Source organism: Trematomus bernacchii, unplaced genomic scaffold (assembly GCF_902827165.1).
Source record: "Trematomus bernacchii unplaced genomic scaffold, fTreBer1.1, whole genome shotgun sequence".
Classification (NCBI taxonomy): Eukaryota; Metazoa; Chordata; class Actinopteri; order Perciformes; family Nototheniidae; genus Trematomus; species Trematomus bernacchii.
The window spans coordinates 9143690-9157056 of NW_022987313.1; the positions used below are offsets into that span (position 1 = coordinate 9143690).

Here is a 13367-nt window from a genome sequence, read left to right on the forward strand (position 1 = left end):
GTACATAAACCAGCATTGGTAAAGTATAGCTAAGAATGATTTTTTTGGAATGAATCTGCCACTTATATTCATGGTTAATCAACATATTGTTAAGCCTATATCATGTCAGAAAATACTGTTGTCACAATGTCTTCCAAAACCACAAATTGACGTCCTAACCAAAAGTTATCCAGTTTGGAATGATACAAAGCAAAGAAAGCCAAAAAAACTAAATGTTGGATTAAAAGGCAAATCAATAATTTAAACAGTTTCACATTAACCATTATAAAAACCTTTGTTATATAAACTGAATAAAAGATTGTACGACTTCATAAAATCAATCTTCTTTTTATTAGGAATGATAGATCCTGGCGATATCTCAATGACAATACATATTACAGCCATCTATCTTGTGGCTCCTACTTTAAATTTGGATTGTTTATGTTGGCCAATAAAAAAATAAAAAAATAAAACCACACATGAATTCATAAATTAAGCGATATTCTGCTTCACAGTCTGGATGATCTGTCTGTGGGTGGTTGAGAGCCGCTCACTGGTAGTTAATATGCCTAACAGAGGGAACTGAACAGGACCGCTGTTGTCATTCCTTAGTGCTGAAGCGCTGTGCCATTACATTTATAGATTTTCTCTTTGATGGGATAATTTGGTCTTTATATCTCTCACAAATGAAGTGATCCTCAGTGCTCCTTGCGCAGCTCAATGTGCAGGTCCCATTTTCAAATACAGTTAATTGCATTCGAAAAGAATCAATGATACTTTCACGGTGACAATATCATTCTTTTAATGTCACTTAATTTCCTCAGCGAAATGATTACATCAATAGCCTGGAACCCATTTCTATCTTTCAGCATGAATTAATCTATTAAGGACAATAATTACACGTTTGTAATGGATAGGTTTTTGTGCTCAGAAGTAAATGCAGTCGAGTCTCCATTGTGCGCCTGGTTGTTGGCACTATCCTGACTGTCATTCAGTTTATGAATTACACTATCACCCTGGGAAAATAAATAAATAAAGGGTACCTCTGCTGCAGCTCCATGGTGGCCTTGTTGTGAGATAGCCCTCCCTCTAGTGGAGATGATAGAGTTGGTTAGTGCTGTCAGCTGGCTTCATGCTCTGCTCCACAGCTGAGGCAGTCAGGCAGTGATGGACAATGTAAAACGTGTGGAGGAAAAACCTTTCATGAGACAGGGAAATATAAAAAAAAAACGATATCAATCATTTCATAAAGAAAGAAAGAAATCACAATTCAAATCAAAATGATACAGAGGTTGTACAGTTAGATATACTGAATTGGAAAATGTATTTTAAATATGTTTTACATATTGATGTTTCTGGTATATATTGAGTTTTTATATAATACTGACAGTGGGTGGGAACCAAAAAATAGGACTCGAGGACCACATGCAGTCATGAGGTACTATTTGGGCTAGTGGTAAGCTTACATTTACTATAATGTATGCATTGTTCTTTCAACTTGTGGCCTTCACAGTTTTAACCTACAAAACATTTTCATACCAAACTACACTGAAAAACATACATATTTATATCCACCCCCCATAGAAGAGTTTGTGAATACCTGGGATATGTGATACAGCTGTGATCCCTGCAACAGACACTGCTATTATCCTCTTATTTATTCATCAATAGGAGAAAGAAAATGACTGCTGTGGTGTTCAACCTTTTAACGTTTGCTGTCATCTGACTTTTGCTCAGGTGAAAATGTATACAGCCCACCACAGGGGTTATGAGTACTAGAGAGGCGAAATAGACACACTTGACATAATTCAAAACTTGAATTAGCTGTTTGGGAACTATACCAAGTGACTAAAATGACTTTTCCTTACCTGCTGGGTGCAAAGGAATTCACGAAACGGTCAAATACAATTAAAACGGTCAATATTATCAAAATTCTGCGGTGTTTTTTTAACTTCTACAATAGAATAAAAAGTGGGAGTTGAAGTCACGAGACAATCAGGCGGAACGGTTACATTTCCTTGTTCTCTGAATCACATTTGACCCCGCTCACCCCGGGGCTGCAGCCGGTGAAGGTGTTTGTTTAGCCACAGGGTGCGCGCCGGAGGAGGGGTTGATAGTGAGGCTGCGGTGTGTGACAGTTACACGGCGCGCTCAGACACGCAGAGACAAACCACCAGCACCACCACAACCTGGAGCCACGGTGCGCAGTGCTCAGCCGGGGAGGTGACAACATGACTTGTCCGAGTAAGGTACACTATACATTCATCAACGTTTATTTTCCTGTTTCACATTCGCACCACAGCGTTTTGTTTTTTCCCAGTTCTGAGTAGTTTTTTAATTAAAAGAGAGTAAACATGTGTATGCATTTTAAATGTTAGCATCGACGCACCTGTAGCTAAATTACATTAGTGTGCACGCGGGTTAGCTCTAATTGAAACGTGTGTAGTCCGCACACTGTACCTTTTCCTCAGGGAATGGTGACTGAGTTACGTTATTGATTTTACCATTACTGTATGCATGAAAAGGTTACATATGGAGACTTTGCGAGGCCTAGCTGTCTGTTTATTTCCAGAGAAATTCGGAGGTACAGTGTTAAATGCAAAACATTATCAATGCAGATTTATATACTAGTTTTTGCAAATTTATTTTTATACATGCTAATTTATATTATGTAGTATTATGCCCTGTCTCACAGCAGAAACGAGTTAATATCCACAGACTTTAATGACTTACTTCTGTATAAAAAACGAAATAAAGTCATTATTAATTTGTGACTTTATCAAATTACATTAGCTGGCAAGACTGCTTAAAGTTACTTTATTTTCTAATGTTACCTATTGTCAAGTAAATCTGACAAGTTAATTTACTGTTTACCTATTGCACCTTATATCTACATGTAATACAACATATATACACAAGCAAGCATGAGCTAAACAGTGAATACATGCAGATATCTCTAAAATGATAAAAAAAAATGGAAGTCAAAATCATTTAAACTAAAAAAATAAATATCTTGATAGATTATCAACTCTGCTCCTGGTTGTCGTACTGCACTAACTTTGTCATGCCATGTGGGATGGAGTGTTTGCCTAGTGCAGCTCTATTCTTTATGTGTATCAGATCCCTTCCTGTCAAATCAACTGTCACATGCCGTGACTTTTTTTCATAACAGCTGATAAGAGGCAACGATAGCAGCAGCAGGGCTTTCATAGCTCACACTGCGTGACAAAAGTCAGTGTGGTGTCGGTGGAAAGGCTTGGGAGGCCAGAGGAAAATATGCAGAAATATGATTTATCAAGTGAAGGCTTTTATCAACTTGAAAGACAAACGCAGGATAGATGCCAGGATAATGTTGCAGTCAGTCATAAGAAAGGACCACCTCTTTTGAGTAGTTACTAAGTCTCTCGATTTAAAATGTTGCAGGATCAGCTATTTGCTCTACTAGAATGATGTTGTGTTCTAGTGATTTGACTCAAAATCAAGGATGTTATGACAGTTTTGGTAGCATTCAATATATAAAAATAGTTTTTACAATCCAAAAGAGATGGATTAGAAGGCCACAACTTTTAAAATAAATGAAAATGATAGTTTTAGTTGATCATTGTGTATCTTGTTTGTGCTTTGTGAGGAGAACAGTTATTTTCATTTTGTTCTTTTCATTATAAGTACATTGTCTTATTGAAGAACTGTTTGATGGTGATTGTATTCCTCTTTAAGGAACTAAACTGACAGGTGTTTGATTTGGCATCAATCTTAATTGGGTTTTCATTTATTTAGTCATTTGTTTTTGTTACAAAAAGAGAACAGATGCTGTGTGATCTGTGCCACTATGGAGGCACTCTTGCTGCACATCAATAGGCCTGTGATGATCAATAGGGATTGCGTGTTATTTTTGCATTGATTATAGAAACGTGAGCCGATGAATGGAACTGGATTCCTCTCCAAGGGTTACACTGGTCCTGTTCAGGAGAGAAAACGCAGCAGAGCGACCTAACACACCTTTTCGCATGAATCTGCTGGTAGATCTCGACTCCTCCTCACTCACTCTGGTTTTTACTGAGGTAGCTGAGGACTGTTGTCAGACACCTCGTGAGTTCTTGAGAAGTGCTGCTTCTTTTCTGCTTGACTCATCCAAGTGTCAGCCATTGCCGGACTGCTCATTTCTCCAAAAAAGATGCCATGGTAAGCTCTGCTCTTATAAAGTGGGGATACAGTAACATGGAGACCCTCACCGACTGTGAAATGGTATCTGCATTCTCTGCATTCTTACGGAGCTTGATCAACAGTGAAACACAGGCGCTCCTAAAGCTGGGGTTAGAGAAGACAGAGCTGGATTTTCCGCTGCGTTAGAAGTTGATGGGTTTCCAGAATATGAGTTATGGCTTGAGATCATCTCTCACAGGCGGTGAAAGGTTTCACAATGGTACCTCACATGTAACACTCGCAAATGGAGCTAGCGACACAGCTCAATAAATACATTTACTGTCCTTAGTGGGTTGAAAGCTATTGCTTTATGAAAGTGAAGTGCAGATGCACTCCACTGCTGGAGCTTCTATGCTGTGGTTTAGGCTGCTGTCAGCTTTGACTTTATTATGTGTTGTATAACAGTACAGCCTACTTTTTAAAATCTTACAAAATACATGAAAACCATTTTTTTTATTAAGTTGAGACATCATAGCTGCTTGGTAAAGTTTTCTGTTGTTGTCGAGTGAAGTCATTGTGCTTTGGCTTTCTTTTTGCCTTTGTGTGATCTCATCGTAATGAATATTATAATTATATATAATTGTTGGCATATAAAGAAATATGGACACTGAGAAAAAATGCTTTTCATTTCAAATTCATCAAATAGGAATTACAAAAAAATGGAGATGCTTTACTATTAAATACAATAATTGTTGAAATTGTACGAGTACAATACAGAAAGAAAGCTTTTTCTATTGGATGTCCCACAAATGCTTGGTGCATGCACTGATCCAGACTTCTATTGAATATCTCCATTCATATTTCAATGTGAGTATAGGACATCCAGAATTACACAACTATTTTTTACTAAATTCAGATAAAAACGTTGCATGTTTACTTTGCGTCTCTGTTGTGTGATCGGGTGTTTTGTCTGTGTGTGTGTTGTATCTGAGCAGAGCGGAGTGTGTGTGAGTGAGCGTTTGGATCCCTCCTCCCCAGTGCTCCGCCGGCCCCTCTGTCGCTTTAAGTCCTGCCCCTCGGAGCCAGCCAACAGCAGCTGTTCCATATTCATCAAGCCCTTGAGTCTTAAAGAGCCCTATCCCGAGCAGGCAAAGAGTCATTCCCCTCGCTCGCGCTCTCATGCTCTCTCCATCTTAGCGCTCATCCCGCTGCTGCTTGCGCTTCTCTCTCTGTCTCACCCCCCTTTACCTCTCCGTCTATCTGTCCCTCCCCCTGCACACGCTCCCTCTCTCTCTTTCTGACATACACACACTTTCACTTACATACACTCAGACACACTCTCTCTACAACACATATATACATAATCACGCACTCACTCCACACACATGCTCACGCACACACGCCGGTCCAACATACCTGTGCAGGCTGGGGGGAGCGTGCTGGAGGGGGCTTTTCTGCAGCGTTGTCTCTGAGGGTGCTGTGCCATCATTTGGGGAAGAAGCGGGTCTCAATTGTTTTCTCTTTCCTCTTCCTCTCATTCCTGGAATGCTAAAACTGGACTGATGGACATTTCAGAACTTTGTCTTCCCGACCCTCTCAGCTATCATAACCAGTAGGTGCACCTTCTTTCCTTCCTTCACTTTTAACCTCTTTGTTGTAATGTAGTTTTTATTTATTTTCTGTCTTTTTTTTAACTTCTCATTTGTAACAGTGCCTGCTCTAGTTTTGTTTCCTAAACCCCACCAGTTTCAGCCCTGAACTTTTTCCTTTCTTTAGCAGTGATTTCGTTTTTCCTGAATTCCTTCTTCTCCCTTTCATTTCTACTCACACTCTTAAAAATGCACTTTCTCTTGTTCATTGTTTTAAGGGCTCCTAAATCATGTAGGACTTGACAGTGTAGAGCAACAGGGCAGGTGCGCAGTGTATGTGTGTGTGTGTGTGCGAGTGTGTAGATTTATTGTGTGAGCACATCATGTATGCCAGTCTTTATAAATTTCACCCCGAGCATGGCTGATTGATTTAGCGTGCCCTTCAGCAAAGTGTGTGTTTTATTCCTAAAGAATTTGGGGTACCTGTCCGGTTGGGTTAGGAGGTTGTTTGCTGATGGCTTTGTTCCTGCATCGGGCCGCCCAGGGGGAGTCATATTTTAAGGACATGCGATTAACGTGAAGCCGTGGAATCGGCGAGGATAAATTACACAGTTTAATATTTGTTGCCAGAGAAAGAAATGAAAGGACCCTTTAACCTCAGCGTGTCCCAGCCAGCGGCACGAGGCGCGCTGCGTGTGGACTGCTCCGGCTGGGACAGCTCCTTCACACTCTTAACTTTGCAAATCCCTCCATAGCTTACATTTTAAACAAAGTCAATCTCAAGCTAGGGAACATATTTATTTGTCGATTTAAAAAAATGTTCATGGTACGAATTTAATGAAATAACTTCAACATATCCCATGTGTGTTGAGATTTGTTAAGATTAATAGATAATGTAATCTATCGTTATTATATGATATACAATGTTTGATAGATATTATTGATGAAGTAGCATATGTGCAAAAGTGGAGTATTGTGGAAGACCAATCAGATGTTTAAAGATGTTTAATTCACAGTTTCCTTTTTAACTGAGCATATTTAGACAATTTACATTTCATTCGGTTTCTTGTCAGTTGTCCTAAACATTTCAGCTTACATTCTTAAATTCAGTATTTTGTAACTGATCTTTTAATGTACTGAACATTATTTATTGATAACATGATTGAGGAGTTTAGTCTTTTTAAATGATATGCTATAGCAATGAAAATACTGAAAATAATGTGTAAATGTAAAGTCAAAAGACACATTTGTTCACTGGTGTTTTTTGGACTTTAAGTCAAGTAGTTATTTAAAAAAGAATATCTTAAACATACATTAAATAATTGCCTTGGTTTTTCCTCTAAAACAAATTATTTCAACATATTGCTCCACCTTTAAAAAAAGACACCAACAGCAGTAACAGATTTGTATCAAATGTTCAAGTGTATTTATATTTGTATTGTAGCTTTCCCTGCATGTATTTCCTAAATTGGAAAGCCAAACTAATATTAATATTTGAAAGCAGGTCTTCACAACACCCCACAATACAATATTTTTATATTTTCAATAAATGATGATCCTGAAATCTGAGGAGGTTTTCCTTTTCAAATATTATTTCTACAAATGCACTTCCCAACACATTTGGATCATATTCATTGCAACAAGGAGAAACCATATCAAAACTAAACCTTAATACATCAAAAAAGGTATTCGATCATGTTGGAAATAATTAGTTTAGCATGTTTTTAGTATCAGTGACTTTAATTGACCTTATCTCTTTTTTAGGTTATCAGACACAATTAAGAAATGTGTTTCAATTTACTCTTAATTGTTATAGTCAATTTATCAAATGTAAAACAATAAGTCCCTTCATTTGAACACGCTAGAACGTGCAATTAATCTTTACATTTAATTAGTTTTCTTCCTAAAAACATAAAACACGTAGTAGGAGGGTTAGTGATTTAGATATTGTGTATTTAATAAAAGAAAGTACTGATTAATATTCAATGACACTGCAGAAGAAAGGAGTTGCATTTCTGTGTGCCATGTTAAAACATTTGATTAATGGATACATTCAAATGAACAGTGAACCGAGCAAAGCTGAGTAGTGAACAGGTGTTTGATGTATAAATAACTTTAGTGAAGACGTGTTTGGAAATTGTTGGTGGTAAAATGGGGATGCCATTTATTATCCCTTGTAACTCCTCAGCTTAAAAATCTGTCACAGTGACTTATGAAGAAATGATGAGAGTAAATCAACATTTTCCCCACCAACAGTTAGTTATTTGTGGGCTCTCTCCAGCGTTGGCCTGAGTGTTGCTGGTCATTTTGTTCCAGCAGTGTGTGTCTCTCTGCTAATTGTGCAGCGGTATTTGCACCCCTCACTGTGGGCTGTGTGTCCGTGATGCTTGGGTGAGAGGATTAGTGGGACGTATGTGCTCCATGTAATTAGCACAGCACTGTTGTGGAATCACTGTAGTATACTCTATAGATTGACCCGAGGGCACTGGGAATAACATGGAGACAAGAGTTTAGCCTTCAGAAGAGAGTGACACGCTATTCAGCACACTGGAGATATATTGTTTTTAGATTCACATATTTTACTATAAGTGAAATACTCTATAATATGTAATTACCTCAAAATGGTATTCTTACATTGCTGCTGGTACGCACTCCCCCTGTTATGTACATTAGCTTGAGTCAAACTATGTCATGGCCCCTGCAGAGAGACGAGCCATTTACTGTTAGAGTCTGACAGGCTTATTGTTGATGTTGTATTGCAGTGGCAGTTCGCGCCACTCAGAAATCAGCCAATGCTGAGGATTGTCAGTTTGAGTTTCTCTGTGCTCGCTAGAAATCACACACACGCGGTCTGAGCGGCAGTGAATTGAGATGTGACTCCTCTCTGCTTCTAAATGTTCCATCAACACCCTGGCTTTCCTTAATGGCATTGCCACTGCTAAAAACCAACTAGGCTATCGAATTTCCTTTCATGAAATAAGAGCTTTTTAATGTATTTTTTTTAGAGAAAGCAAAAACAAGTTGGCACACAATGATGAATTAGATTTCAATTTATTTGACTTAATTCCCAGCTTGCTGCATTAGAGCCTGCAAACATCTCCAGCAGTCCGTCTGCTTGATTCTTATTAGGTTTCGGAAAACAAGGCGAGGGAATTGCATTAGTGTATCTTAAGTTAAAAGCTCTTTGCTCTTTGACCAAGTGTTTCATTGTTATTGGGTTAATCAGATTTTTGCTGTCTTCATGGAGATGCTATCGCAGGCTAGAGGCAGTGGTGGGTAACCAAAGCAGCCGTGCACAGACACTATCCAGATGGGATCAGCTTACGGTAATTTGGTTTCAGAATACATTACCAGAAGAGGCTCCTGGCCGAGAATGGCCACCGCGCTATGAGCCAGGAGCCGTGGCCTCTGTAGCTGCAGCTGACCAACCAACCCACCTGTCCCTCTCCCACCCTCCTCCTCCTCTCCCAGAGCTTTTAGGGGCTGTGGGGATGCGTGCCTGTTTAAAGTAATGTTTTAAAAATTCAGTTTGTCACCCCATTCTAAATACTTCTTCCTTGTACCAACAGGGCTTTGTTGTCCAATTCATTAGAGAGATTCCTGAGTCCACTGGCCACGCTGGAGCCCTCTCATTTCTGGTATCTAGTATCATTACTTTCACTGTAAATATGTCACTCAGCTCAGGCTGAGTGGGGGGAGGGTGGAGCATGTTGTCCCTCTCCAGGCCAAATGGGGATGCAGAGTATATTGACCCTCTGGATGTTCACTGTTCTGTAGCTTCATACTTCTTAGTGCTTTCACTGTCTTTTAAATCACCTAATTATTTGTAGTAGATGTGTCTTTTTTTTTAGTGATCTAGTATGTAGGTAATTGAGGAAAATTATAGAAAGAGCATGCAACATCCAAACTTATTCTGTTCTAAAATATGATATTTGTTTTCAATACCATGCATACAAATCTGTCAAATTGGTCATATTGGGAGTGTAGCGGCCAATATCCGCTACAGGGAGTAAACCTTTTCAGTGTATACATAAAAGGAAGTCTACAGAAAGTATCAAATTGTTTTTTTCAGTTAATGTTATTCTAACATGCTGTCCTCTGAGACCCCATCTGATATTTGGCCTTTACACCTCTCAGTGATTAGCCACCATGCCTCTTTGGCTATTTCACAACATTAACCTGCACAGAAAACCACCAGCCGTCACCGCATGCGTCCCTCCTGATTTCTGATCCATGGTAACCTTGGACACCTCCACCGCAGTGTGAGAATCTGTTTAAAAATAACTAGGTCCATTAGTCGAGAAGCATAATGCTAGCCTACGTGGGCTCTCATGCCCTTGTGGCAGCAGAGTGCTATCACTGACACGGTTTGTCAGCACTTCTTCCTGTTGCTCCAACACTGAAGGGCTCCTCTTCATCTACACCATACAGTATGGAGCAAACACTTACACACACAAAACATCTAGAAAGCAGAAGTTCAGAAAAAATAAGTGCAATTTTTCTGCAATACACTTGAAAATACAGAGAACCCTAATTTGAAGATTTCTGTGTTTGCCATGTTTCCTACGGTATTCACCATTAGTAGTGTTTTAGATATGAAAGCTGACTAAAACGCTTCTGCTTTTCTATGTCCACTAATTCGTACTTGGTAAGGAAATGTGATGTAAGGTGCATAACTATATGGGTGTTTATCAGTGAAGGCTATTGGTATTGAACGGCCAGTTGTTTGAAGGTTATGTTTCAGAGCAGTAATTGAAATGCAAAATAACATTAGGATCGATGGTTAGCTTTGTTTATTTATGAAATCAATATTGAAACCGTCCGTCACGGTAGCCGCTTTGATTCTCTCTGACAGCTTCACCAAGTCTCCTCTTCATGGTCGGGGCGAGCCTTGCACCCATTACAGCTTTTAGCCCGACCTCTTTTTTTCTCTCACTCTATGTAAAGCTATGATTTAACGTTCAGGCTTATGTTAAAACACGCAGTCGTTTGAAGGAAAAACTGTGTGACTTGGCATCACCATCCGTTAAATAAAAAAAGACTGATGCAGTGTGCACACCTATAGCAGCTATGTTATGGGTGTGTCATCCAGAGACAGAGAGTACTACTATCACTCATCCCTGATTTGCCCCAGGGAAGAAGATGGGACCAATAACCAGCCATTAACAGGGCAGTGTGCAAAAAGGCCAGCCACTACAGGCCTAGTTTCTCTGTGCTGAACAAGAAATGCTATTGACGTATCTGATTCTTTTGACCCATGTCAAATACGCATTTGCTCATATTACAGGAAATAACAAGGACCCTTTTTTCTCAAATTTAAATATTCTATAATATCCTGTTTCTATAAATTGGATAGTTTTCAGAACTAAACATAATTCATAATTATTTACAAATGCATTCATACTTTATATTATTATTATTTTTAACTTTTTAAAGAGATGCTTCGTATTTAAATTTAGGTCAATCTGATTATCAGGCCGGGTTCTGCCTCTCCGTCCCACAAAACGTTATTCATTACAGGTTGCATTTGTTTGTCTCATGTCTCGTAAAACCCCTTGTTTACAACGTCACTATCGTAACACTATTATTCATCTGATCACTGACACATTTGTTAGTGTAAAAATGTGAGTGTGTGTGTGTGTGTGTGTTTGCCTCTCAGTGTGTATTCTTCCTCGAATTATACAACTGTGTGTCTTTTTCCCTGCTGGTCACAAAACATGTTCACATTAAAACGCCTTCTTATGAGACCACCCCCACAGTGCTAAGTGCAATCGAATGGCCGCATTGAGAGGCTGGTTGTTGAACCTGCCACTCGCCGAGCCCCTCCCTCGCAGTACATCCGCTGACACCAGACGTGGTGAGCGCTGAAATGTTTAGATTGCCCCCCGGAGGAGACGCATTAATTCAGGAAATATCCCCAAAGTTTAATTATTCCTGAATGGTGTGGTGGTGGACTTTACCGTATAAATCAGTTAGGCCCACCCGTCTTTTTATTACCTGCACTATTTATGGGGAATGTGTGGCAGCTGGTAGAGATGAGCCTGTAAAAAGCTAGAGGCTATTGCTATGACTATGTCTGCTGCGGTGGCAGACACTCACAGCAGTAGTGTTTAAAGCAGCATCAATTCATTGTGGGTCTGGTGGAAGTGTGTGCTACAAACCACCATTTCAATATGAGAAGTTCAATTCCTGTTGGGCTGTTATTTTACCATGGACAGGATCACACATTTAACTGTGAAGACCTGAGCAAACATTTACATATTTGATTTGATTTAAATCATCCTGGATACCTGATAGACCTACTCATTTGCTAGTATTCATTTAGCCTTGCATGTGTATGTTTGTCTGTTAGTATTTGTCTCTTCTTATGAAGAGGACAATTTATGATGGAGTCAGGTTCTTTGTTTTAAGCAGGTAGAGGTCCCCCCTAAACAAGGATGGCCTATCAGAAGAAGATTAATGAAGTAATTTCATGCATGGCTCTATGCCTCCGTCCTCCTGTACGCACAGTCACTGTGTCTAAACCTGTGATTTACACTGGACTGTGTTAAATAGCCTTAACCCTTTAGAATAATATTTATTTCTGTTTGTGACACATGCACACAAACACAGTGCAAAAAAACATTCAACCAAATGAGACATATCCTTTACCTCTAGGATAAAGTGAACCAGTCTCTTCGATTGGACCTTTTGCTCAAATTTCCATCATTCATATTTTATAATCCCCCCTCTTTATTTGACATAAGAAACCCTACTGAGAGTACGTGAGAGGTGTGCTGTGGTTGATATCGGCTGGCTTTCCACATCATTTATGGCAGTTAAACAAAACCTGGCCTTAAAAGGCTTTTGGAGCAAAAAACTGAATTTATTTGTTCAATATAAGTCTGGACAGGTCAGTGATAGCAGCATATTACCATATGCCTTTTTTATTTTAAGAGTGTTTACATTTTGATCGTACTTAATCTTTTTCTCTGACTTTATTGATTCATTATAATATACATTTGTAATATTAGGATCTGCTGAACCTATTTGGTTGATACCATCAAGATGTCCGAGGTTATGTGAGAAAACAATAACTTGCAAAACCATAATTTACAGTTTATCACAGCATTTCCGTCACTGAAGAGGAGAAACACTGTTCCACTTAAATGTCAAGAAAATAAAAAAGCTCTATTTTTGACTTTCGATTTTTAGCAATATATTTCATCATTCAGTTTTACACAGTCATGAAAGACAAAGAGCTGTACTGCTGTAAAACAGAATAGCTTACCGTTAATACACATGTTGTAAAGGAATGATCTACCTATGCCTCAGTATTACAAAGAGTGTATGGTGGTATTGGTATCAGTGTATCATGTGTTTAGTCTGATGTCACTACCCACACCAGCTTTGGAGTCTTTCAATATACACAACGTTATTATATAGAAGCTGTTTTTAAGGGGGATTTTTACCAGTAGTGGACTATAATTACTTTTTCTAGTTATCACGAGCCATTGTACATTTATGTTGTTAAATTATACCATGGCCATGCCACTTAATGGATGTAATGGAAACTAATCTTTTCTAATGAAAAGGCCGAATTAGAAATTTGATCCCAAATGTACTCCATGGCAGACTAGACTTATCATGAACTTCTTTTTTTACATACAGTATGAT

General features: G+C 38.9%; 1 protein-coding gene across 1 annotated transcript in view; it reads left to right on the forward strand.

Moving 5' to 3' along the window:
• The first annotated feature begins 5571 nt into the window (after positions 1–5571).
• Positions 5572–13367, forward strand: part of esrrb (estrogen-related receptor beta) — a 38489-nt gene continuing 30693 nt past the window's right edge. Inside the window, exon 1 of the mRNA XM_034124209.1 lies at positions 5572–5734. Within this exon, the coding sequence (XP_033980100.1) occupies positions 5685–5734 (50 nt within the window). The 5' untranslated portion in view covers positions 5572–5684. The remainder of the gene's footprint in view (positions 5735–13367) is intronic.